Source organism: Pyxicephalus adspersus, chromosome 1 (genome assembly GCF_032062135.1).
Source record: "Pyxicephalus adspersus chromosome 1, UCB_Pads_2.0, whole genome shotgun sequence".
NCBI classification, from domain to species: domain Eukaryota; kingdom Metazoa; phylum Chordata; class Amphibia; order Anura; family Pyxicephalidae; genus Pyxicephalus; species Pyxicephalus adspersus.
In genome coordinates, this window is record NC_092858.1 from 86031668 (window position 1) to 86059436 (window position 27769).

The 27769-nt window shown below is 36.5% G+C and overlaps 1 protein-coding gene across 2 annotated transcripts; it reads left to right on the forward strand.

Moving 5' to 3' along the window:
* Nucleotides 1-6422: 6422 nt before the first annotated feature.
* On the forward strand, nucleotides 6423-27576 carry GAS2L2 (growth arrest specific 2 like 2). 2 transcript variants are annotated; one of them, XM_072416912.1, is made up of 7 exons: nucleotides 6423-6557; nucleotides 9260-9757; nucleotides 14601-14845; nucleotides 16814-16921; nucleotides 19380-19476; nucleotides 23447-23723; nucleotides 24383-27576. In XM_072416912.1, exons 2-7 carry the CDS (start codon nucleotides 9400-9402, stop codon nucleotides 26421-26423), a joined length of 3126 nt encoding a protein of 1041 aa, XP_072273013.1. In that variant the 5' UTR covers nucleotides 6423-6557; nucleotides 9260-9399; the 3' UTR covers nucleotides 26424-27576. The 2 variants fall into 2 exon arrangements, with proteins under 2 accessions (XP_072273013.1, XP_072273020.1); XM_072416919.1 differs by lacking the exon at nucleotides 6423-6557 and having other exon boundaries at nucleotides 9195-9757.
* The last annotated feature ends 193 nt before the right edge of the window (nucleotides 27577-27769 follow it).

The following is a 27769-nucleotide window of genomic DNA, read 5'->3' on the forward strand; positions in this document are numbered from 1 at the left end:
ACCCAGTAACGCCAACACAAACATTGAACACAGATCTTTATTAAAGGGCAGTGTACTGGACCTGAAGAGTGAATAGTTAGTATGGTGGTTCATCTGGAGAAAAGTGAACAGCAATGCATTAACAATGCAATAGAAGGGTCAGTTTCCTTGCGTCCACCTGTGAAGGACTAAGCCTATTAAATAAAAAAAATAAAAAACAAAAATGCAATGCATAAAAGATCTCTATATTGATAACTGTCAAGATGTGGCTTTACTACCCCCACAATATGTATAAAACCTAAACATTGGCCAGTGTCCAAAGAACAGGGTAATGTTTGGTCCTTTGGAGACTCTAACACGTAACATTGACACATGATAGCCCTAAGAATCTTCCATAAGGGTAGTGTAATGGTGACCTCAGGTTTATGCAAAGTGGGCAATGCATAAAGATAACCAACATGACACACACAACTCTCATGCCCCAGCAGTAGTCTCTGGTCACAGTCTGAAGACCCTAAACTGAGTACTGGATTAGGTTAAGTTGTCTCAGGCTGGGTAAGGGGGTCAGATGAGGATGTAGGCCACAAGCTTATAGCCTCCCTAAGTTGTTCATATCTGTACAATATTCCATGCCCCCTTTGGCTACCACTCAACACCCTCACAGCACAACATACACTCTCCTCTGCTTGACTCCAACCTTAGGAAGTCCGGGCTGGATGTAAGGTTTGATTTGGATTTTAGTTTCACAGATGTGTTCTTGTATTGCAGACTACAAAAATCTGGAAGCATCTGGGTTTTGTGTTATCCTCCAGTGTGAGAGACCTGCACAGGCAATCCAAGAGTGCGTTTGTTTATCACAGTATAAAAAAAAACTGTTGTCATGTTTTATATACTCTTTGTGCATTAAATCTTATTCAGCATTTTTGAAACAATGTGCATAAGTACATTTGAGTTCATTTAGTATATTACTGTATATCTACAAATACATTTGCTTTTTTCATGTCAAAATGTTTGTCTTGCTGCCTGTATTAGACCATCCAATAAAACTGAAGGCTGATGGGTACTTTCACAGTGACAGGTCATATAAAACACAACACCTATTATCCATGCAAGGGCTTTTGAGTGACCTTGGATCTGTGATAGATTTGTGAAATAAAACTACACAATAAAAATTAAGGAAACAAAAAACCTTGGAGATGGACTTTTCTTGACAAGTATTAAACTATTCCACACTTCTGAAGATAAACTAAAGCGCTAGTTAGATTCTCCCCCTGCTTATAATGACTGCTGATTTTCAAGTGTGGAGCATAAATTCAGAAAGGATTTGTTCTTCTTTTTCTGTAAAGGAAGCAATCACTGGCCAATAAAAGGGTCATCTACCTGTTTGTTGAGCAAGAACAAACTCATCCAAATATCAAGACTGTTTTTTATAGCTTGGGAGCTACTCCATATACTGCACAAATATTTCAAGCAATGCGCAGGTTGGCCCTAATTACTTTTAAATCCTGAATCACCTACAATGGTTCCAAGTCTATAAGGGAATCTGTTACCTTATTGAGGAACCTTAATGGAGCACATGTAAACCATTGTCAAAATTAGGACACTCTCATTTGTCTCTGGCTCAGCTATGTAAGGCATTGGATGGGGGGTCATGAAGTTTCAAGCATCCCAGCCTATCCTACTTGAGGTGGGTTTTGTTTTTATAGCCAAATATCATCAAATCTCCAGGACTTTATACACTCATGCTAAACAAAACTGCAGATAGAATTATTGTAGATGAAACATGGTGCCTTGACAGTGTTGAAATAAAATGAAAACTGTAAATGCCTGCTGCATAGCCCTAAGGAAAATCAGTGTGGATTTTTTGTGGAAAGCAGGGGAAGAAAAAAAATGTTGCTTCAAGAGACATTGCAGAACTGGTATCTCATACTACTTGCCAGGTTATTCTTCTGACTAAAAATGTCCAAAAATAAATGAATTGTCTGTGCAGAATTTTTGAAAACAGGGTCTTTTAAACCTTTATATCATACTTTGTAAAGAATAAATCCCTGCCTGTGTACTATAAACTTTGATTGGATTCACTTGTTTTGACAGCAATATTTTAAAGCAAGTTGCCTTCAGCCCTCATTCTCATATTATATAGGTATGATTTTTGTAAAATATTTGGTATTTATACGCAGTGAGAGGAACATCACAATTGTAGTATATGCCCCTAATATGCAGAATAAGTCATTGGAAAAGTAAAGTTATATAGACAACACGAAAAGTCAAGAAATAAGTACATTGTAATACAGTAAAGAAATAGAAACTTATGAAAATAAATCAAAATGCACATAATGGCAAATAAACCTGAATACTGGAAAGCTGATCCCAAAACATCCCCATTTTTAAAGTATTAAATAACAAAAAGTTGGGGGTATGGAAGTAGGGATTATAGTAATGTGTGGTTATGGATTGGGAGCAATGCCAGGAATCCCATCTGGTATAAGTGGATCCGTTCTTGCAGTTTGTGGCAAGGTGTGGTAAGGGCAAGTGAGTTTAAGGTATATCTCCTCTCTCTTCTGTAATAAAAGATCTGTCTGGTTGCTTTTTTTAATGCTAACTTTGTTTCTGCTTTCAATACACACATTGGCCCTGCTTTAATAAAGTTCTCCAAGGCTAGAGAGAATACACTTTCATCAGTGAAGCTGGGTGATCCAGCAATCCTGGAACATATCTGGTCCAGGATTGAAAGCATTTGCTAACAAATAGCTATTGGCGTTTAGGAAATCCATTCCAGGTTTGCTGGATTACACAGCTTCACCAAAGAAAGTGTATTCTCTCCAGCCCTGGGGAACTTTAATAAATCAGTGCCATTGTCTTCTGGCACCTTTGTGAATATCCCTCTGGTGGTGGGTGGCAGAATTACAGATTGCAACTATTACACCACCTAGTTTCTTCTTCCTCAGGCATGCCCTGTGCAAAGTGCTGGCCACAATCATATGCTTAGAGCAGTGTTTACCAACCTTTTTAAAGTGGAACTATCAGGAGAAAAAAACACTTACCTTTACAGATGGAAAGTCATCAATCCCTCTACTATCCTAGACGAGTCGGTCCTGTGTCGTCCCTTCCGGCTTCTATGTTACGGCACAGGCTGGACACTGGGTGTGGCCATCTTCTTCCTTTTCCTTCTGGTTCTTCCTCCAACACCATCCGATCTTGCACTACATAGGCATGAGATCAGGCGGGATGCTATAAAATAATAAAAAAAATGCTGCTGATCTCACGGTGTCCCATCTGTGCATGTCCTGGGATAAGTGACATTCATATCCCAGGAAGCTGTGGGCTTCCCATTTATTAATTACCACCACAGCGGTGAAGACAGAATGGTAAAAAAAATAAAAAATAAAAATGGTTTACCTTATATAAAAGGGTTTTCTACCCTTTTATAATAAATGTGATGATAGATCTGCTTTAACATAGAGGAAACCCTTGGAATAACTTTCAGGTCTTCAGGAAACCCCTACTATAATTACTATATTCACAGCTCACAGTATATTAGTGTGATGGTCAGTGGGAAGCATGTCATCCTTACAAACAGCGAAAAAGATTATCAGTATCAGTTAAACTGACCTGAGAGGCGCAAATTGCTCATTGCTTGAGGAATCCTAAGGATTCCATGGAACCCTGATTGAGAAATACTGGCTTAGGGGCTTCTCAGTTAACTCAAAATACCAGTGGAGAGTTGTCCAAGGGTTTTGCAATTAAAATGAAGATTTGAATTAATATTAATGAAAAAAAAAATAAATTTCTCAGTTTTTGCCCATCCCAAATTACTAACATGCATCAAATGATTGGCAGAAGACACCAGGAGAATTGCATTGCACCACTAGCCACAAGCACAAAGACTGCAAGTGACAAATGATGGTTTGAAACTTGAAACACCTGAAAAATTTCTTTGTTTCTTTTGTAGCTCCTGTACTGTCACACCGCAGAGCAAATAATTATCTGTGTACAATGACTGTTATGTTTGAATTAGTTTGCTGTGCTACATTTCTTATGCTAAGGTGTTGGCATTAGAGCAGCAAAAATAATTGGCATTCTTCTCCACTGATAAACCCTTTGAATACTGGACTGGCAGACAGAAAATGAAAATCAATTTAAGCCATTTCACAATCATTTAGTCAATTTGTATAAATGTGAAATTTGTCTTTTTTTTATTTTCTTACTTCGTTTCTTTATTATCTTTTCATGCTTTTAGGTTTAGTAATAAGCTCTTGTACACAAATGAACTGATGCTGTCCATGCTGTGTTTGAAACCACTGTATAAACAGAGCACTGTGAATGATTCATGCAAGGATTCACTGAATTCAGCTGCATTTATACTGGTTACCCAATTTCGTAAAAAAAAAAAAAACAATAGCAAATTATGTCTTTTGGCCTTCTAACTTGTTCAAGCAGTCAGAAACCACATTAGGGATGCCATACCGAGGCCTATAGATTAGTTACTATCTAAAAGCTGACCACTGAAATTCCAGTACTTTCTAATGTGTGAGTATGCCGGGGTGCAGAAACAAATTGATTATCTAGCCTAAAGCTACATGCACACATCAAATGATTCTTGCCAAGGAATGCCTGAGTTTTGTTGTTCTGACATGTGTACAGCAGTGCCCTGGTGGGAACAACCACTGTGCACTCCTATGGAGGAAATCACAGCGGGGTACCGCTCGCTTGTCCTTCTCCCTCTCATTGCCATTGAACAAACATCAACTGATGTCTATACAAAGCTTAATGCTGAGTAGAGGTGCTAGATTTTTGTCTGCCATGATGAAGGTTTATGATTATTCTCTGCATAAACCTAGTATCTGTATTGAAGTTCCCTGATGGTGTTTAGACAGATCATGCACAGACTGGAATTAGTGTTTTACCTAAACCTAAAGTATAATATGCTTAAATTTAGCCTATTTTATCATCACTGAGCTTCTTTAAATGATTCTGATACAAATCACAGCAACTGCCACAGTACTCTCCCCAAGAGCCCAATGTAAGCAGCGGCTTGGTTCTAGGAAGTTGTTAAGCAAATAATAAAATATGTTAATGGACGCATGTCAGATCAGCTCATCAATCAAGGATTGTGGGCTCATTCACCAAAATGTGCCAATAAATGACAGGGATCACTTGCAGTAAAGACTAGCTAAAGAAATACATTTTCTTAGATTAAAGAGGATGGGCCGGGGGCTGGGTAGAAAAGAGCTAGATAATTCTGAATGTCCCTCAGCCAGGAAATTAGATGGCCTTGCTGCAGTTTCTTATGCTCACTTTGAGAAGGTGACAGTGCGCAGTGTGAAGAAATTTCAGTACAGGAGAGAAACCTGGGCAACTGTGCAAGACTAAAGGTACGGCTGGCATTTAGCTTTCAGTATGGAATTAGCTTTGATGTAAATAGCTTTACTAATAAGATATATTCTACAAAATGTTACTACATCGGTAGGTGCAACTGCTTGCAATTTCTAATATTTAGGCCTTATAATAACTACTATCCAGTTAACCAGTAACAATTGCCGAGTGTTATGTAAGAAAATACCCAGCTGTATGTCCTGGTTTTCATTTTCAATAAACAGTATTGAAATACCACACTCACAATTTACACATTATTTATGGTGAAAACCAAACATTCGTACTGTTGTGTTATTTAATTTTTGACATAATAAAAATATTAAATTTTTAATAAAAAGATACAATAAAATGCAAAATGTTATTTTAGTGTAGCAGATGTTTAATACCTACTCTTCTCTTACATTATGTATGCTAGTACTGTATCCTAAAGTGAAAAGCAGATAAAAATGTTTCCATAGTGTTTTTTTTTGTTGTTTAAATAGGGTAGGAAATATTTATAACCCTGTTTTTTTAAGTCCCTTTTAATAATTTGTACTTTATTTATCTACCCTCTCCCAAGTGGAAATGTCCTTAGCAGACAGTTGTCACTAAAATAGGTGTCCCCATTGACCAATGTTCATGCACAGCCTGTTCTGATAACAATATTTCTTTTTTTAGGTTCTATTTCTTTATCTAAAGCTAAACTTTTTTTTTCTAATTTACTTTTTTTATCTCATCAAATGGTATTAGATAAAGAGTAGTGCAGGTTAATTTTACCAATCTGGTACAATCACCCTTTTAGGTACTTTGATAACTAAGCCAATCATTCTAAAGTATAGGAAAGTAGCATCCACAACATTTTAGGGACAATGCAGAAAACTTTAACAAGGATGATGACACTTGACAAACTTCCTCTTTGTTCAGACCAATAACCTGCTCCCAGACAGGACAGTAAAGCCTGTGGGACCAGGAGGGTTAATAGGGAGTGTTTGTAGCAAGCTTTTTGTCACCAAGGAGAAATGTGTAAGCTATTGGTAAGGAAACAAAACACTAAGCAGTTCTTTCAGAATAGGCATTTTCCCCTCTGCTTGTTAGGTGGGGGAGACTTGTATAGTATCTCTGCCTTTCACCAAGAATACAATCGTCATGTCTAACAAAAGATGACATGGGACCTCGAATAGACAAGAAGACACCAAGAGGTGGTCTCTCCGCAGGGACTTCAGGTTTGTACACTAAGAGAAGAGGATGGCTTCATGTAAAATATCACAGATACTATATTCCATCAGACAAGGCTGATGTACTTTGCAAAGCAGATTGATAAAGTTTATTGAGTTTAAAAAAGTTGCAACCTGACTGATAAAGACTTATATATTTGTTAATATTTTAATGTCTGATGCTGATTGGTCAGTGGCTTTTTATGAAAATATATTCAGCAGCATGCAGTGGGCCTTATGTACAGAAACATCAGATGTTGATATGTTTTTCATTGCAATCACCTATTTATTGTATGCATAATGTATAACCATTTCTAGATAAAGTTTACTTGTTAGGTATTTTTGTATATGTCAGCCTACACAGGTAAAGAAGGCAAAATTAAAGTGATAACTTTTAATACCAAACTAAAAACATTTAGTAGCAGGTGCAGATTTATAGAAAAACAGGTTCCAGCATTGGGAATATTAGAAGGCTTGTTGTAAAAAATATTAGTACAATACATTTTTATTCTTAGTATTTTATATCCTGCTGCAGTAAAAATGTCATTTATATCAGCATTGCAGTATGGAGGGCATTGGGGAATGCTAACAGGGCACAGGGTTGTAAGTAAAACCCAGATTGCCTAATCCAAAGTATGAGATATTTAAATTAAAGTACAAATTGTTTTTTTTTTATCCTTGCATTCCAGTATTTCTGATTACCTACAGCAGCTTTGCAGCCATGGTCTGTCTACGTACAGAGTAGCCCACAGCTGCACAGAAAGGACAAGTCTGATATTGACAAACCTGGACAGAACATGTATAATTGTCCTCTGATTAAAGGCAGGATCACCAAGTTTTATTTCCATGAAAACTAAACACTAAAAATCACTTTTGAAATGATGTCATGTGAGCTTATATGAGATTCTAGTGATTGGGTTTTGCATATTGAGTAGTGTAGTTACTGTAATGTACTGTATTGTAGTTAGTATAGATACCAAATAACTAACAATTCTTTAGCTATTTATTTCTAAAATGCTTTACAACATAACCTTTTTTTTTTTTTGAATGCAAGATCAGAGCACGTCCAATGTATGTCTCATTTCTGTATACTTGCAAATGGTACCAGAGTTTGCAGACATTTCCCTTTGTCCATCCATATTCAGTATAGTAATTCCTCTTATTTTCTCCAGTTTCTGATTACTGGAGCCTTGGCCTGTAAGATAATTATTACAGGTAAGATGATAACTGTTTCTGTAGGTTTCCTCTATATAAGAATTAAGAGTAAAACTGTTTTTCATTAATACTAAACTTGTCCTACCATACATATTTTTATTCCCAAGATCATGAAGGCTTGACATGTAAAGACCGACATACACAATGCATTCAATAGATTAGACTGGCCTCTTTCAGTCTTTTTACCCTACAGAACCCTTGAGATAATTTTCAGGTCTTGGGGGAACCCCTAATAAAACCCAGTTTTTGGAGAGTCAATGGGAAAAAAAAACTCTTAAAGCGGAACTAAATTTCCACTTTTAGGAATACACGTCAGGCAGGTCATTATTGCAGAAAAGAAAAGGTGATGTCTATTCAATAACCCCTCCTAATTCTGTCAAAAAGCTGAGCTGCTCAAGTGCAGCGTCGGCTATGGTCAGGGATACCCGATAATGCCAGCTTTAACTGTGTGTGCCAGGAATGAATGAACTCCTGCATGTCTGCATAGGAGTTATGTCATCTCAACCAATTAGGATAGCCAAAGATCCTGTGCAGGAAGGGAAGAAGCATGAAGTTGGTGGTATGTAATGTGGGTATAGTCTGACTTTAAATTGGCTAGAGTACCACCTTTACAGAAAACATCTGGATATACCAATTGGTGATGACCCCAGCACTATGCAGGCATCATCAAATAGGGGGTCAATCAACTCCAGTTGGAGAAACCTCTAGTAGCCCCTGGGGTAACTGTGGGTCACAGTTGCTGGATTAAATGTTATTTTTGATAAAACCATTACATTTAACAAACATCTACTGGGATTGGGGCATTACTAATCTGTGTTTGTTAAGTATATTGATTGATTGCCTCAAACCCTGCCTCTCTGCTCAAGCAGGCTCATGTGAATCATCCAGGATTGCTTCCTAACAAATATCATCCAAAGGGAGCTTTTCTGCTTGTATAATAAATAGTATGGAGCACTCCCAGCTAATTTACAATCCCCTTTTTGTCTGTACTGAACACTCATTCCTGCACGTCTAAATGTGCATTATTTACTGGTTATTTATATATGTATAATGTGTATCCAAATAACTAGATTCAGAAGAACACACTTGTACTAGGGGCTGTCTCAACACAACTTTTTACTGGAGCCTACTACAATACCTTTTATATTCCAGTCTTCTGTTTCTTTAGTCTTTAGGTCAACCAGCTCTGGAAATCTTATATGATGTACATTTGTATGCAGTACAAATAACTGAAAGAGCAACATTGTGTGTTTTATGCTGATATGGTAAAATAAGAGATAAATATGTTAAGTAAAATGGAATACTAGGAAAGCCACCTGGAATACTGACAACATACTGCCACAAGACAAATGTCCCTTTCGAAAGGCCTGAAGTGGTTATGTATGATACATATTGATATGCTACTATAAAAAAATAAATTGTGAACTTGTTTTCCCCCATGTCTGTGATGATGGATAGTGGTAAATGTAATCACAAGTTTTACTGTTGTGTTTCAGATATGGCATATAGCACATCTCCACAATAGAAGAAGCTATAAGGAATAAGATGATGGTGATGGAAATCACGCCTTGGAAAGCTTAGATGTAACTTGATTTTCACTACATATTCTGTTCCAATAAACAGGGCAACCACAAAAATGTCATCTTACCAAGGAGGAGTGGTGCGGAGCATACGCCCGTTTAAGTCAAGTGAACAATACTTGTATGCCATGAAAGAAGACTTGGCTGAGTGGTTAAAGGATATTTATAACCTGGAAATACATGTAGATAACTTCTTTGAAGTCCTGGAGAATGGCTCTATTATTTGTTACCACGCCAATAATGTGACAGATGCCGCTCGTACCTTTGCCTTGGAATACCCTGATTTGGCAAAGAAACTTCGGCTTCCCAAAACAGGCGTTACTTTCAATGCAATGGCCCAACCTGGAACCTTCCTGGCGAGGGACAATGTATCCAACTTTATCCAATGGTGCAGAAAGGAGATGGAGATAAAAGGTAAAAATGTACTGGCTTTCTGATGACATCCAAATATTCTTTAGGTAACTTACAAAGACTACACTTATTTTATCTACAGGCTAAACTGACTTGCAAAATTCAAATTTATTACTTGTTTTTGAAAGAATGGTAAGTATATGGTTACATTATATTATTTTTCTATTTCTTTTTTCCCAAGAGGAGATTGGAAAAGAACAATCTGATCTATGCTGTGTTCACATTGCTACTAGGGCAGCTGTCTAGTTTTTTTGGATAATTCATTTAGGACACAAACTAAAAAATGATCAAGGCAAATTCCAATAAATTTGATTAAGGTCCAATAAATAAATTCAAATATTCAGTATGGGTGAGGGTCAATTACATATATCATGTAAAACCCAAAGTGGGAAGAACAATAGATGCTACAGTTGGTAAATGTTTGGTACTTGTTGGACCTTAATCTGTTAACAGGAATTTTAAAAGCAAATGAAGTCCTAGCCGTATGGACAGATATAGCCATACATAGCTACACAATGGGTTTTTGAATTTTCAAAGTTCCAAAAGATAAAATACTTAGATTATTATATTAGTTAGTTTATTTAATCTAATAATAATTAGAATATTAAGTATGATTGATGTAAACATTTGCCTTGTTTAATTTTGAATTTAGTTGGGCTTCAAATACAATCTCCTGCATGTATAACCAATCTGGGGGCCATGCCTGAAATGAAAATGTTAATTCTCTTTACAAATTATTTTTGAAGTGGCCCTGCCATTGAGATATGATATAACTTGCCATTGATAAACTCATTGAAAAGAATCCTAATTTCCTGGATGTGAAGCTGATCTTGTGGTGTCAGTATTGTCAGTCACCTGAAACAAGCAGGCACATAACTCTGTGACAATTATTTAAACACCTGAGCTGCACCATTCCGGGTCAGAGGTTCAGCAACCAGGCAAGCTGTGTATTATAAAACCAAGTAAGAGATGGCAGCTTACATAATCTCACAGCGAAAGGTCAGCTTTAAGACAAAATAACCATTTCAGATTTTCAAAACCTTTGATTGCCTTAGAAGTATATTATTAATGTTTGAATAACTTTTGTGTGCATTATGGACAGAAAGGTGCTAATTTATAACATTAAGAAGGGAATGTAGGTAAGGGTCCTACCAACCAATCAGGTGGTAGTCAGAGTCTGCTTAAAGTTCCCTATTAGTACAGGCCTTCTGTGTAAAATGGTGCTACTATTTGTGTGCTGGGCAGCTCTGATTGAGAAAGATTGGGGCATTTGTGGGCACTGAAACTAGAAGAATGATGTGGTATGCATATTCTCACTACCCTGACAGTGTGACGAACTTATATAAATTAAAGGTAAAGAGAACCTAGGCTCATTCTCTGTATACACAGACTGTACACATTTGCTGCAGTCGTTGGAAATACAAACTATACTTTAAAGAGACCTTGTCATCAATTCAAGCTTCTTTATTTGAATGCTTTAAATAAAAACATGAAGCATATAAAGATATGTGTGTGCTATTTATATTTGGTTGCTTTTTCCTTTATTTATAAGTAGTGAATAGGAATCCAGCACTTCCAGTGTAAGATCTATCTTCTAGTTCTCTCTGCAGCTGTCATGGCTCAAACTGACAGTGATTGAGCCACTTGCTGATAGATAAAATTGAATAAAGTGTTTTATCTTGTAGCCCTGACAGCTCCAGACAAAAAGAAAAGCTTTATTTATTCATAATAGCAGAAGATGATTCTGCTTTTAAATTTCCAATAACTGCAACTTTGCAGGGAGTCTCTTTGAGGCGGCATGTAAGCAGAAAGACTCGGAAACTGAATCATGCCTGTGCCAGTGGCCCAGCTACCTGCAAACATAGGTATATGCAGGCACAATTGATACTATGAACGAACTAAAGCTGTCAGTGCTGTAGAGAAAATAGATTTTTTTTTTCAAATAGCACTTTCAGCTTGGGCACCAACAGCCCATGGAGGATCAGAAAATATTACGATGCAACTTTTTTGAATCCTAATATTTTTGAGTCAGATTCCCAAATATTTTGCATAATAATAAATAAAAGAAAAAAAAAACAATATTTTGGGTCTGTACATTACCACAAACATTTTAAATGAAACAACTTACACTTGAACTGCAGACTTTCAGCTTTAGGTCACTGGGTTGAACAAAAAGATTGCATAAAAAAGTGAGGAACTAAAGCCTTTTTTCCACAATCACTTCATTTCAGGAGGTCAAAAGTAATTGGAAGATTGACTTAAAGGCTATTTCATGGGCTGGTGTGGCCAATTCCTTTCTTATGTCATTATCAATTAGGCAGATAAATGGCCTGGAGTTGATTTGCTTTTTTTTTGAGATTTTGCTGTAAACAGACAACATGCGTCCAAAGGAGCTCTCCATGCAGGTGAAACAAGCCATCCTTAAGCTACAAAAACAGAAAAAACCCACCTGAGAAATTGCTACAATATTAGGAGTGGCAAAATCTACAGGTTGGTACATCATGAGAAAGAAACAAAGCACTGGTGACCTCAGCAATGCCAAAATACCTCCAGAAAGTAGGCGTATCGATATTCAAGTCTACTATAAAGAGAAGACTGCATGACAGTAATTACAGAGGGTGCACTGCAAGGTGCAAGCCACTCATAAACATCTAAAAAAGCCAGCACAGTTCTTGAAAAACATTCTTTGGACAGATCTTGGCCCCTCTGTTTCTCACTCCCCTCTGAATAAAATAAGTAACACCAGGAAATGCAGTTAGGGAAGAAATTTACTAAAAGGAATGGTTACTTTGAACATTGAAATTTAAAGTACAGTCAGTAGGTCAACATAAAAATTATTTTTTTAATGGTATAGTCATAGTTTATGAAAGTCCCATATAGTTTGGTAATCTGCGCATTATTTAAAACAAATAACAAAGTATATATTGCCTATATGCAATGTATGGTGTGTATTCAAATATTTTTATTATGGGATTAAAAAAATCTGTTTTTTTAGTAATATATATATATATATATATATATATATATATATATATATATGAGGCCCATATGAATTCATGTAAAATTTTTTTCCTTTTAACATTGAAAAGTAGATTGGACTCTCAGCTTTTTAAAAGTTCATCAATATCTGTTTGCTTTTCTGTTGCAATGTTGGTTGTTTACAGAGATCTATAGCTCAAGGAGAAAGGTGAGCACAGCTGGGCTTTAATATAGAAACTTTAATAAAAATGACACACAACCATTATAATTTCTCTTTAATAGAATTAATAACTTATTCAAAACAATCCCTAAACACTGAACTCCTAAAATTTCAAAAGAAGACAAATCTTGTAAACATGTGCAAATGCTCTTTGTTATACAATCTAATTTCCATAACATCACTGTGGGTGGTCTGCATTTGCACCATCTCTTTTCATTTAGTAAACATGATTGTTACTTACACTTTGTAACTGTATAGGATTGTGAAACAAAATATCAGAACAACTATAAACAGTTGTGCTTTTTCTTTTGATCATTTATGTCACTTGCAAATTATTTATGTTAGTTTTCTACCAGGGTATGGGGTCTTTAAACAAAGTGCCCAGTGCAAGTCTCTTAATTCCTGTTATTTTCTTTTTATCTTGCATCCTTTATTGCAAATCTAGTTGCTTTTTTTCCTCTTAAAATTAATTTTAAAAATCTGTACATTCCATGAAAAAACTGAAATAACTAATTTACACAATACTCTCATCTTTAAGATCCCTTACTTACAATTTTTTTCAGAAAAATCTTTTTGTGATTAGGCTTCAGTTCTCCATTAGACATGCAGAATGGCATTTTTGGCAGGGTGCTATGAATTGATGAAAGATAGAGGTGTTTCGGTACAAAAACAGTAGACATGTTTTAGGCAAAACAGATTTCAAACTTTGAAGCATGGTCATGTGTGCCTACATGAAGGTCTGTCCTTGGAGCTGGTATTGTTGCTTGGAAAAAAAGAAGAGTTGGGAGGCCTCAAACAATGTTTTTTTATACATAATGATATAGTTATACCCTAGGGATTTACAATAAATTTTGCAGCAGTAAGTAATGTTTGTTGCCCATTTTTACTTAATATGTGTGTATATATTGTGTATGTATTTATAGCTATTTCCTTGTGTGTGACTTATATAATATTTCTTCCATTTCAACGTTTGAAAATTCAAAATATCCCTAATCTGAATTAGAAAACAAACAAACAAAAAAAAATAGCATAGAGACAAACTAACTAAAAGAACAAATATTGGAGTATCAATAATGGTCCTGATTTATTTAAGCTCTGCAAGACTGGAGAAAATAGACTATCATAGGTGAGCCTGAGTGATCCAAGAAAACAGAAATAAATCTGGTCCAGGATTGAAAACACTTGCCAATAGTAAATAATTTTGAAAAAATCCATTCCAGGTTTAAAGCGTACCTAAACTCAGAAATTTTACTTTACATAAAAGGATAGACACCCCTTTTATGTAAAAAAAATTCTGTTTGTTTAGGCTTTTTTTTGAAGTGCACCGCCCTCCTAATTCTGAATGGGGGTGCAAAGCCAGAATGACGTGGGACCCAATGGAAGACACCTCCAGATGGATCTGACTGCCCTGTGGGATTAAAGCTAAGTGGATTTTTTTGTTTTAAGCACTTTTCAGTTTAGTTCCTCTTTAATGAATCTCCCAGGTTCCTCCATGATTGTCTGTCTTCCCCAGTATTGGAGAGCTGATCAATGATTCAGTATGACCTTAATGTTATATGCTGGTACTGTTGGGTTTCTGTTGATGACACTGCATGAAGATGTCTTTGTTGGCTTGACATTTTATAATTGACTATTAATTTCCTCTAGAAGTCCTGATGTTTGAAACAGAGGATCTAGTTCTAAGGAAGAATGAAAAAAACTTCATTTTGTGCTTGCTAGAACTGGCCCGAAGGGCATCACGCTTCGGTATGAGTGCCCCCATGCTTATTCAAATGGAGGAGCAGATAGAAGAGGAGATTCGGGAAGAACTGGAACTGCCTCCAGTTGAAATCCCACTTCCTAAACCCCAAAGCCAAAAAAAACTCTGTGACTTTAAAAATCTGGATCAAATGGTAAGCTAAAAAAAATTCCATTAAAGGTGGATAAGGTGATCCCAAAGGAGAATGAAGTGGTTTTATGTGCTCAGAAAGAGATCCAGTTTTGATGTCTAATTAAGAGGAATAGGGCAGTTTTCAGTTTGTAGCCATGCTACTGCTATGATTGATACTGAAAAACACTGGCTGATTAGGTTTTTACTTTTTAACTGCTTCAGTTTTAAAAATACTGAAATTTAATTTAGGTCCAACAATCAAAAAGCAGTCATTGTATGCTACCAACTGTGATCAGGGTAGACATCAATAATGTGAAACCCTGCCTCAATATTGACCTGCATTTAGGAAGTGGTAAACATCTACCAACCATACACTCTTTGTATTTTGAACTATTATTAAGTTCAACTTTACTTTATTTACTCCAGTACAGATTGTGGTGATTCAATTTTAACCAATGAAGATATGTCTGGAGAAATGTCAGTTTATACAAATGATAATAAGTTAAAAAAAAATCATTTTAAAGCAATACCTGCATGTAATAGGAAAGCTCTTTTGATGGCTAGAGAAAGTATCAATCTCTAGTCTGTGGGTCCTGCATGTGGTCTCTGCCAAGGTGATCTAGTGGGACATCAATCAAACTGTAATACCTGTTCCATTGGAGATTCCCTACTGTGATACACCTTATTGGTTATAAAATAGTCCAGGCTAATGCAACCGGTAGATACGCAAATCAAAAAAACTATAGTGGTATCCCTGCCCAGGGATGGGATATAAGACTTTGCCTACACATTGAACTGCTTTCTATTTCCTATGTGCAGGCCTGGAGATGGCAACTAAAATGTAAAAAAAGTATTTTTCAATGTGTAAACATGTAGAGTATTTCTTAAATCTGAAAGGCAGTTCCTTGTACAACTGTGGCAATTTCAGTTTCTTCTTCGCCCTAGCAACACTCTGCAATTTCCATACTGATAGTATCTTATTTGCATTCCAGAACATGTGTGGCAGCCTGAAGTAAACAACTTTGTTGTTTGACTTTTCTTTTTAGTAGCCAGCCCATGGTGTAGTGATTGTAGTAACCAAGGCTATGGATCCTACACAATGAATGTTCTACCTAGCCAACAGCTTGTCAACTGATAATGTCAGAAGAGTAAGGATCTCAGTATCTCTTCATGTCACACCTTCAGTAAATACTGAATGCCTTTGCTAATAACCAGTTGTGGATTGCAGATAGCAGAGAATCTAAGGAATTGTGTATACATACAAACCTGTCATGATCAAACAAAGTAGATTTCTATTGGTAAACATATTTCCCTGACTTGTAACAAGCATGCAAATTAATAGTTTACTTGCATATGTAGAATAAAATCAGCAATGGCAGCCCCTGCATTTCTCTCAATACATTACCTTAAACTTGGTCACCAAACCTTTTGTGAGCACAAACATGGGCAGCTTGTTCCGCAATAGATTTTTTTCCTTAGACAGTAAATTTACAGCCAAATCTGTATGATCCAAACCAACTGAACATCACACATCTATATTGCTCACGGTACTATAAAATAAACGCAGTCATCTGCTTTTCTAAAGGTCTCAGTCGAACCGCTTAGAACTCCATTTACCTTAGATAGATGTATTTAATATGGTTGATTTTACTATGGGTTAAAGAACCATCTCCTGAGATCTACCAAAGACTGTTTTTCTGAGTAGCAGATTACTTTGTTCAAGACGTATTTACACTTCTACACCAAAAAGTGTAACTTTTATATAAAGTTTAATGCAGTTCATTCTAATTTTTATATAACCTGAATATATTTTCTCTAAGCTGAGGAGTTATTTATTGTGCTGTACATGAACTCAAAATGTTGGTGCTGTGAAAAAGCAGAATTCATTGTGGAATCATGTTTTTGTTGAGACATGAACTTGTGACATGAAACATGTAAATGAGAACCATAATAAATATGAGATGTTGCTAATGTTTTTTTTTTTCACCAGGTTCAGCATTTGGTGAGCAGGTGTACTTGTCCTGTGCAGTTTTCCATGATCAAAGTCTCAGAAGGAAAATACAAAGTGGGGGAATCAAATACTTTAATTTTTGTTAGGGTAAGTCCAAAATGTACCAAATTATATTGTTTATCTCTAGCCTAGAAACTAAGATATTATGTTTAGAGAAGGAAAGTAGCTTTTCCATATACAACCAAGGTGAACAACTCTCCACCAAGATGTTCTCAGTCTTCTGCTTGATGCCCAGCATCCTTTAACCCAGAAGACGAAGAACAATATGTCATAGACCTGCTTCCTCAGGGGTCATTACTACTGCACCTTGTATACACAGTTCAGAGTGGTGTAGACATTATCAAGTGAGAAAGAAGGGGGGGGGGGGTGTCAACATTATAGCATATATTTACACCAGAGTTTATAAAATAAATGTGACTGCTTTGTCAATTACACTTTCTGCATACTAATAAAACATAGCAGCTGATAGCACTTATACTTTACACTTTACTGTGTACTTGAATAATTATGATGGTGTTATCCACTTCTGTTCCTAATACACCAGCTAGCCTGCCCATATTTGTAGACTATGATTGCAGATAAAAGTGCTGTCCCATACATGCTTTGTGTGGAAATTTACTACAAGAAAAACCTTTCATTTTTTTAAAGCTTTCCAGGAAAAATTAAACCACTATTATTGTGAGTCCACTGAGTAAGGTGTCACGTGGATGTGCGCAGGCTTCATTCCGCTTTCACTGACTTTTTATGGCACAGAAAAAAAACCCGTATAGCTGGAATGAAATTATCTTGCCCCAATGAGAATCTGGGCCTTAATCTCCCGGACTTACGGAAATATAACTTCTCATGTTTACTATGACATGTCAAGGATTGGTGACATGGAACATCACACTATACAGTAGTGAACTTTGAATCTCTATTAGTTCGCCTTCCCTTCCTTTCTGGGATTGCTAAATACCCCTATGCAGCTGTGCCCCCTAATATTTGTGACAACTTACTTTTCAGAGACACCCTACTGGCCTAGATGGAGACCAAAAAATTATACTGCTGTGGAATTGGTGCCACGGTGACTGTTCCCATCTGCTCTACCCCAGGGCTCTATGTATCAGGCTTATGACCATTGGAAACGTAAAGTTGTCACAAATCTGGGCCATTTAGTAGATGAGGATGGTACCTTATTGTCCTTTGATATCTTTCGGGCTAAGTACGCTATCCCTTCACACCACTTCTTGTATTATTTACAAATTAAATCTGGATTTTTTGGAGGACCGGGCACGCAGTTAGGTTTAGTACTACACCCCCCCCTTCCTCCCAGTTCTTAGATTACTAGGTGAGGCCTCTTCAAAGCACTCAATCTCCCATGTATACCCTTTGCTCATGGCTAGTGTGGGAGACAAGAAGTACTCCTAGATATTTGTCAAGCGGTGGGCTACCTACTTGCAATGCACTTATCCTGATACGGTGGATTTACTTGAGTCTAGTTGGTCATGTGTGCGCAAATGTATAGTGAGTGAAAAATGGAGTGAAAGACAATATAGGATTGTGCATAGGGCATATTATGCCTTTAGTTTAAAACCTAAACCACTGGTATTTTCCAACCGCCTGCTTGCATGCCCTAAATGTATGTCGCCCATTGCTTCCCTAAAACATGCCCTACGGGACTGTTTTGGGATTATGATCTTCTGGGGCCCAGTATTTTGGAATCATGGCTAGGATTACGGGACATGCTAGGCAACTGTCCCCTCATCTGACATTATTCCACATGGATGTAACCGATAGTTTGCAGGTCACGTCCAACCGGAAGATGGGGGCCTCAAATTTGATCACCTATGTCTTCTGGCCGCGAAGGAATTATTTAAAAAAGTATTTAAAAATGTCATTGAACTCTCTCGGCACTTGGTTTGGTACGATCAGAGGACACTAACCTCACACCAAGTAAGGACACATGGGTGTATATAATGACCTCTCCTTACAGAATACCCCCAAAGGGTTTTAAATTCTGATTTACTTCTCGACGAGGAGAAGTCTGATGTTTGTACTTCCAGCAGCCCTCTTATTTAAAATTGTTGCAAGGAAGGAGGTGGTTTTGGCGGCAATGGTATATTCTGACTCACTTGCAAGGGAAGTCGATGGAATGGGAACATGGTTGTGCTGTTGGGCTGTATGTTCTTATATCTGTTTGAGGACTGAAGGACATGAAACTTAGGTTCACTGTGATTTATATTGAAAATTGAAAGAGATTACTAACTAATTACCTAAACGAGATTTGAAAATACCATTGCCGCCATAACTACCTCCTTCCTTGCAACAATTTTAAATAATAGGGCTGCTGGAAGTACAAACATCAGACTTCTCCTCTCCCTCCTCCTGAAGAAGCGGATCTTTTCTGCGAAAAGCGTCGAGAAGTAATTCAGAATTTAAAAACCTTTGCTCTATTATCTTACATCCTGGGTTCAAAAACCATTTGCCTGTAAAAATAAATTTACAAAATTGTACCTAATATTCATATTTCTATATAATTCTAAGTAAGCAGGTTTCTGTTTTTCAGATTCTACGCAACCATGTGATGGTCAGAGTAGGCGGTGGCTGGGATACACTGGAACACTATTTGGACAAGCATGATCCCTGGCGATGTACTTCTCTCTGTATGTGTTACTAATCTCCGGATCTTTATTTTAGCCCTGTGAGTGTAAAATTTAAATTTCATGATATAAATCAACAGGATCTCACCTGATGTAGAAGGGCAATTTTTACATTGTCATTCAAATAAATACAGAAATAATGGGGAGACAACTTTTCACGAGGCAGGTAGCAATGAATCTGTAAAAAACAGAAGAATGTTGTTTTGAAGGATTGGAATGTCTTGATCCTACCAATGATCAAAAAAGAGTAGGTAGTCATAAACCCCTTAGCATGTCACCAACAAAGCAAGGCCCTGGTAACCCAGAGGGAACAAGGGACAGTGGAGTAGGTTAGGAAAGTGGAAGCTGCAGCATTATAAACCCAGCCAACTATTTTATAGAATCCCAGGTCAATAAAGAATGAGAGTGAAAGACTAAAGCAGAACTAAACTGAAATATTAAAAAAAAATGCGAGAAGGCAGGTCTTTTATTGCATAAGGGATAGGCATTGTCTCTACTACTACTACTAATAATAATACAGCCTTACCTATCTGATCACATTTTTTTTAAATTAACTATTACCAGTCCAGTTGCAAATACCACCAACCTTACCCAGTCTTATTCTGGTATCTGTATGTTTGCCCATCCTGATTGGCCAACCTGGAATGATGCACTTCCGTGCATTCATTTATACGTTTTCCTTGCATGCCCCTGAATGCCAGGATGCTTGGCATTGAAAGCTGGGCTGTGCATGCACAACTAACAAAAGGTTGTGAACAGGCAGGTAAATTAATTCTATTGCAGAATTTACATTATCTGTTCCTTTTACAATAATAAACCTGTGTGTTCACAATTTTTTCTCAGATATGTTTAATTCATATTTAAGGAATTTAGGCCGAGAAGACAGCCAAAGGGGATGAATCATTACCTACTATCAACACATGGAAATATCAGAGCCTAAAAATAGCGGTATGAGAGTAGCTATCTAAGCTCTTCAGTAGTAGGAATCTATATTAGGGAGACCAAACTCCTCTGTGGGCTTAGTTTCTATAGAGAATGTTTGTGTTGATACTTGGTTTGGTAGGGCCCAAAATGAAGTGCCGGAACAAGTTTTGCAAAATTGAGAGAATATGTCTAAACACCTGTATAGAAAAAAACCTAGAAAGGATACAGTAATTTTTACATGTCAAGGGATAGGAGCAAGTCTGTGGGACAGAGTACAATAAGAAATGCTTCAGCATTATAGTGCATCTAATTGCATCCAGGGCCTGACACCTAGGGATCAAGCTCACATAGTCTTTATGAATCAGTTAATGCAGAAAAGTATTTACTAGCATAGCAAGAATTTTGGTAAGGATCTTCAGGTCAGTGTTCAGCAAGAATATGGTTCAAAAAGATGTGATGCAGTCTCTGAAGTCTAATATCATTTCTATTTATAACAAAATGGAAAAATCTTCTCTAGACTCATTGTCTACCTCCTATTTCACACTTCTGCTTCTTCTTCTATATTTGCAGCACCACAATAAATAAAAAATAACTAAACAAACTATTAAATTACAAACCAGTAAATTTGAAATATATGGTAAAATATAATGTAGGCATGCAAAGTAAAATGGCCCATAACACGCAACAAAATGTTTACTTCCTTTTAATCAATTAATGCATAATTTCTTATTTATTTTTATAATTATCATTTGATGTTGCAGTCCCTAAAGTTATTAATACAGAAATTTAGGAGAGGCCATTTATAACTTGTTTTTTAGGGGGAAGGCATTGAAGAATTAAATATAGGTAGTCCCCGGGTTACATAGGAGATATGGACTTTAGGTTTGGTCTTAAGTTGAATTTGTATGTAAGTTGGAACAGGTACATTATTTTAATAAATGCAACTGGGACAGATATTTGTCCCAACATATTATTAGGCAGCATGGTGTGAGTTACTGTATAAAATCCTCACTGTGAGCTAATCACAAACAAAGCTGTGCTTTGATATACAAAAAGAAACAACTGCAGAGTTTATCTTGGTCATTAAAGAGTTACAAGATGTTGCAGAGAGCCCCGTCCTTAAGATCACTCAGCTGTGTTTAGCAAAAGATTTCCCCTGCAAGTCATGCAAAGAGTGTGTGTTCGTATCTAGGAGTGGTCCGTACGTCGGATTTCCCTAACCAAGGGACTACCTGTAGTGACTGTATCTAGTGACTAACTGAACCAGGACAATGTGCAAGTCAGGTGTCTTGCCTTATACCATGCTCATGTTTGTGCAATGTCAGGAATGATAGGGATGAAAGCCCAGAGCTTTTTTGACATATTGGACATACTGGTAGCATCATTGTATAGTTGTGATAGAAGCCTTCACACATTTCTTCACAGTGGCTTGACAAGGTATATCTATGTATCTAAATGGCATTAGAATGTTAGCGCAGGCATTAGGGCTGGATTTTCATCTCCTGAACCTCTAGACACACCACGTTTGGCATTCTATAAAACACCCCTATGAACACCTTTTTTTTTTTTTACGCAAAACATTTCCTTTTTACTGGCCATAACCTTAGAATATTGTAAATCTCAAATGAGTTAATTAAATGGTTTATTTCTGCTCATAATAAGAAAAATAAATGTGTAGCCATGAATGTCTGTGACGGTTTTTATTTATCCAGGTCATGGATACCTAACCTAGTAGTAGATGGTCACATTTAACGCAATGTTATGTGTGTTGAAGATGTTTTGTTATTCTTTTATGTAGCTTTCTCAAGTCTAATAGGTGTCAGGAACATACATTATATACTCATTACAGACACAAAGGTATTTCAATTACCTTAAGTCCTAACACATAACAAAAGTTCCTTCAATTATGCTACATTGTACAGTGAAGAAGGAGCTACTCCAAATAATATTAATCAAATAATTATAACTGTTAGATTTATTCATAATATTTGATGCCATAGATGCTGTCAAAGTTTCAAGTGTTAGATGGCCATATCTGAATAGCTTTACAGCATTAAAATTTATTTACTTATCTTTTCAACATAGTAAATATTTTCAACATATCTTTTGAACATAATAAATGGCTGTCCAAATGTATCTGCTTGTAAAACATTTTTGAGAGGTTCTAGACACATTTATTACATCCTGTCCTGATTTTTTAAAATACCCGATTTGTTATGCCTTTCTCAAGAACTGACTTTTAACTAGTTTGTAAATGTATCTACACATTCTAATTAAATAAAGGTATTAACAAAGTCCTGCCTTACCCATATTTACACATGTTATACATGGGTGTATGACATATTTAAATTCTGATAAGGCCACTGGAATGTGATGAAACACATTCTGCATCCTTTTTTTTATCCTGGCTATAAATTTAAATGAAACATGAATCTGTATACAAACCCAGCAATTACCTGTCAAAGTATGTGCAAATCAATTACCTGAGCTAGGTCATTGTTTGGTGGTGGTTATGACATTCTGACAGGTTGCCTGAGTGAACCCATCTAGCTGCTTTCTAGTATTCATTTGAAATGCCTAGTTTTATATGCACACCATCACTGTCACATAACGTCTCACTGGGAAATCTGCCAGCTGTATACTCCTATTTTTCTGAGAAAGGTATGAGAGACAGTCACGTCTCTGCATGGTCCATTACCTTCTTACTATTATGTCACTTGTCCCTCATATTTGTGACATTATGTCTGCAGCTTTCTATTCATAGATTTTTGTGAGACATTAACTACCTGTGCACCACACACATTTGTAGAAAGCCTGCTAAACATGCAAATAGTAAAATAGGTAGACATAAATGGCTTTCTTTTCTCAAGAATACAGCATTGTGGATAAAGTCTATTTATAATGCATTGACCATATATGATTTGAATGAATGTGACTGATTCCTCACTAGAGTTTGTTTGGTAATTGTGAGATTCACTGGCTTAAAGTAATTTGTTTTTTAGTTTTGTGATTATTGACATAAATATTATTTGAACTGTTTTACCTACAGCTCATAAGCAAGTTTCAGTATCAGCAAGCAATCGGAAACCGGCATACCCAGTTCATGAGATTACAGCACGTTTAACACCAAGAGCTGACAATTCCAACAAAACCCAAACAACACTAATAGTGAACCGTGCCCAGAGTCCACTGCCTCCAGTAGATTGGAAATCTTACACATCTGGCAGAGCCCATATATCTTCCAGTTCTGCTGAAACTGTTGAAAAGACAGCTGGTTTTAGAACACCTAATGTATACAATGACCTCAAGAGGAGTTCTGTATTCAGGTACATGTAACCTATGTTTTTTTTTTTTTTTTAAAGTTACGATGAATTATGATTTATTTATCTGGGATTATACGACAATGGGTTGGTCACATTTTCACTCATCCTAATAACTGGCTAATTTTAAAAGTAGTAGATTTGATTTTAGACGAGCAAAAGCTCTATGCTAAGCATGCTAAGAGCCAGTTTACACTTTTGCAATTTTGGTGTAGTTTGTTTTTATTTGTACATTTTGGTAACATTTTAGGTGAATTTTACATGTTACCGTTGAAACTTACCTAACATGCATTTTTATAAAAGCATATCAAAAGTAATAGATTTTGCAGTTTTGAATATATAAAAAACAGCTATGAATGTTTTCTTACTATCATAGAATATATTGTGCATGATTGGGGTGTCAATGTACAATTATCTTATGGGGTAAAAATATACTAACTGACCATTTCCATTCCACAAATATTTAACTGGATGGGTTGGAAAAGATTGTCTATTTTGCTATGTACAGGAAAAAAGGAATTGCATGCACCAAGGACCTGCTACAGGAACAACCATTTGTTTGTATGTTTTAGCCTCCTTTTTGTTATTTGTGCCTCTGTTTTTTGTTTACATAACAATCTTCGTTAAAAACTTCTCTCTGCATACTTTGTTTTTCCTATTGCCAGAACACACGAACGACCTCTAACTCCATCAAGGAGACATCTGTTTTCTGAAGATGGTCATAATAGTCAACAGTTTCTGTATCAACAGCCTTCCCATGTCAATCACCATATGTCCACATCTTCCACTGGATCCCAGTTTACTGGAAGTGAAGATGACAACTCTTATTGTTCAGATGTCTTCTACGAGAACAACAGAGGAAGACAAAGAATGAAGAGTCCGGCTCCTGGACTTAAAGAAAAAACAATGAAGGACACCTATCACAGCCAGATATATAATACAACTGTTAGAGCACAATCGGCAGTAGAAAAAGATAGTACTCAAGATTTAAGACCTAAAACACCTTCTCGCATTTTACGACCACCAAGTCCCTCTAAATACTTTCTCCACAATCAGCAAAACAAAATATCAGAATGCCAACCCCAGGTCAGTACTGATAATACTGCAAGACCTTCTTCTCCAATGAAACAAATTGCAAGACCTTCTTCTCCAATGAAACAAATTGCAAGACCTTCTTCTCCAATTAAACAAACAGCAACACGTTCCATATCCCCTTCAAAACAACTTTTTACTCGATCTTCTTCTCCAACTAAACAACTGAATACTCAGTCTTCTTCACCACCAAAACAAATTTATACACGTTCAATTTCTCCAACAAAGCAGGTCAATCAGCCAATCAAGCAAGACGTAAATGGTGCAAAAACAATGCCTATTTATAACAGGCCATGCACACCCAGTAGGAATTATCAAAGTGAATCTGAATTCAGAGATAAAAGCAAATCTGTGGGTTGTGATTTCAACATGTCTCATAATAAACTAATGGCAACAAAAAGTGTGCCTACTCACAATGACCAAAGTAAACCTATACGAATTGGCAGGTCCACTCCAACGGTTCAAATAAACAAAAATGGTTTAACACAGGACAAGGACCCCACCTATAGCATGAAAATTCAAAAAAGGCAAACCAGTGCGTTGGAAGCCTCTATTATGTCAGATAATATTGAACAAAATTACAGGTACACACCAAAACCTATTGGCCCAGACCAAGAGCAGGAACTTTATCAGAGCCTGGAAGATGAAATCCAATCAAACATCAAGGCTTTAGAGGAAGATTCAGATGATGAAGAAAACAAGAGCAATACTTTCACACCTAGCATTGCAAGTGATGTTGCTGTTCGTGATTTTAGCATGAAAAGGACTCCTGTATCTTCAGGGTCACTTACGAGAAATGGATTAAAAACCCCTGATGGGGAAGCAGAAATACCCAGAAGTGGAGTGTATATAAATACCAAATGGGAGGCTGGAGGCGGAAGTTTTGATGATGTTATTACAGAACTTTCTCAAGGTCAGGTTAAACTCAATAGGGTGGATGTGGAAAATTGGATTTCCAAAATATCACCAAAAGCTGTTGTGACTGTGGAAACAGGTTTACCTGCTCAGCATTCAGTATCTCAAGAGAAAAGTAAGCCAGCATTTTCAGAACAGAAAACAGATACAACTAAGCTGTTGTCTGTAGAGAACAAGGAAAAGAAAGTTAAGCAACTGCCATCTCAGAGAGCAAGGCAACAGGCAATGGAAGCCAAGAAGAAGAATTCAGAGTCTGCACCTGATAAACTGGGTTCACCAAGCAAATCTCATAAAGTAGAAACAACCCCAGAATTATCAAAATTGCCACAATCATCCAAGCCAAAACGATCACTGAAAAAGCCGGAAAGGGTGCCATCAATTTACAAACTCAAGCTACGCCCAAAAATCCGTCCTAGGCGAGATAACAGACCAGAAAAAAAGCCATCCAAAATTCCAACTCCAGTTTCTTATCTTCAAGCAAAAAAGAAATCTAAACACCCACAAAACAGCTCCGTAAATACATCTAGCACTAGGAGTTGGAGTGAAACACACAGCACAGTTATTAGTACAGGAGATCTCGATACTGATGAAGCAGTGTCAGAACTTTCTTTGTCACTGGAAGCCTCTGGTTCACAGCTAAATCAAACATTTGATGAAAATAATGGATGCAGAAGTGAAGAAGAGGAGACATGGATTTAATATACTGGAATGTCATCATAAGACATCCTTATTATCGTGCAAAAATTAACACTGGTCTTTTGTAAGATTATTGCTCAAGCGGTTAGATCCACATAAAGTTTGAATCTTAACACAATATAAAAAGAAAAAGAACAACTGTGTATAAAATAACAATGAAAAGTATAGCACAGCTGGATGTTACAAAATGAATGATTCTTGTTGCTTTAATGAATATAGATCTGCAATTTTTACCAGGAATCTGTCAATTTCCTAACTGAATGTGACAGTCCCTGTCTCTCCACTTACCAATTCATTCAAAGGTATTACCTCAATTGCTGTAAAGCAAAATAGAATCACTTCTGGAAGGCAGTTTGTAAATCAGAGAAAGGAAGTACAATTTTTTGGAAAAGGTCAGCTAGTCTGTGTCATATTGCGGACAAAATGTACTGTGTTTCCTTTTAGCAATTCCATGTTATCATCAAGGGATGGGCTGTTGGAATACAATATATGTCTGTCTAGGCAGAAAATGCATTTAATTGATAGCATTTATCATCACATCAGGTGCCTTTACACTTGTTTTTTTAAAAGGGGAAAGTTTTAGTAAAATCTTTGGTTATCCTCCATAAAATATTTATATAATACCTATAAATAGCTTCATTGATTAAAATTCTCATATATATTTGTATATAAAGGTATTTATGCTGGACCCTTAAAAAACACTAGGGCATGTGAAAAAGAATTGTAAAAAGTTATAATAATATTTAAGTTTAGATTTGGGTTTTTAAAACTAAGATTCCATGACACTTTTATTTATCATCCAAAGCCTTACTTTTCTGTTTGTAGCTGCTCTGTCATCACTGTTATTCAGCATCCACCTACTCCAGAGATCGTGCAAAGCCTGAAGCGATATACTAAAATTGGGCTTTCTCTAAAGACTGTTGTATCTCACTGAAGACTCACGCATGACCATGAAATACAGTATCTAACAAAGAAAGAAAAATACATAATAAAGTATATTTAAAGACAATCATTAAGATTTCATATATATTGTAAAGTGTTACTGTGATTCCAAAAGTTGTTTTCTGTTTTTTTTTTTTTTTTTTTAAATACAAATGCTGTTTTCAATAAAATAATGCTTGGTTATTCTGACATGACACTTTTTGCTTGGGCACTTGCGAACGTTTTATCACACACTATGCAGGCATGGTTCACTGTTGTCACCTATTACTGGACTGCTTCTTTTGGACTTCAGTTTGCCACATTGTTTAATGTACACATATGGTTGGCAATTATCTGTAAAAATGTATTATTCACCCTGCTCTGTCTTTGTTGGCACTACTCCCTGCACTCCCCAGTCTGATAACTCA

What these genes read in the sequence shown, in the direction of transcription:
- GAS2L2 (XM_072416912.1), top strand. Translation starts at nt 9,400, where the DNA reads ATGTCATCTTACCAAGGAGGAGTGGTGCGGAGCATACGCCCGTTTAAG. An exon ending in AAAGGAGATGGAGATAAAAG is followed by an intron (nt 9,758 to 14,600) that starts GTAAAAATGTAC and finishes AATTTCCTCTAG; the next exon opens with AAGTCCTGATGTTTGAAACA. An exon ending in AAGAGGAGTTCTGTATTCAG is followed by an intron (nt 23,724 to 24,382) that starts GTACATGTAACC and finishes TCCTATTGCCAG; the next exon opens with AACACACGAACGACCTCTAA.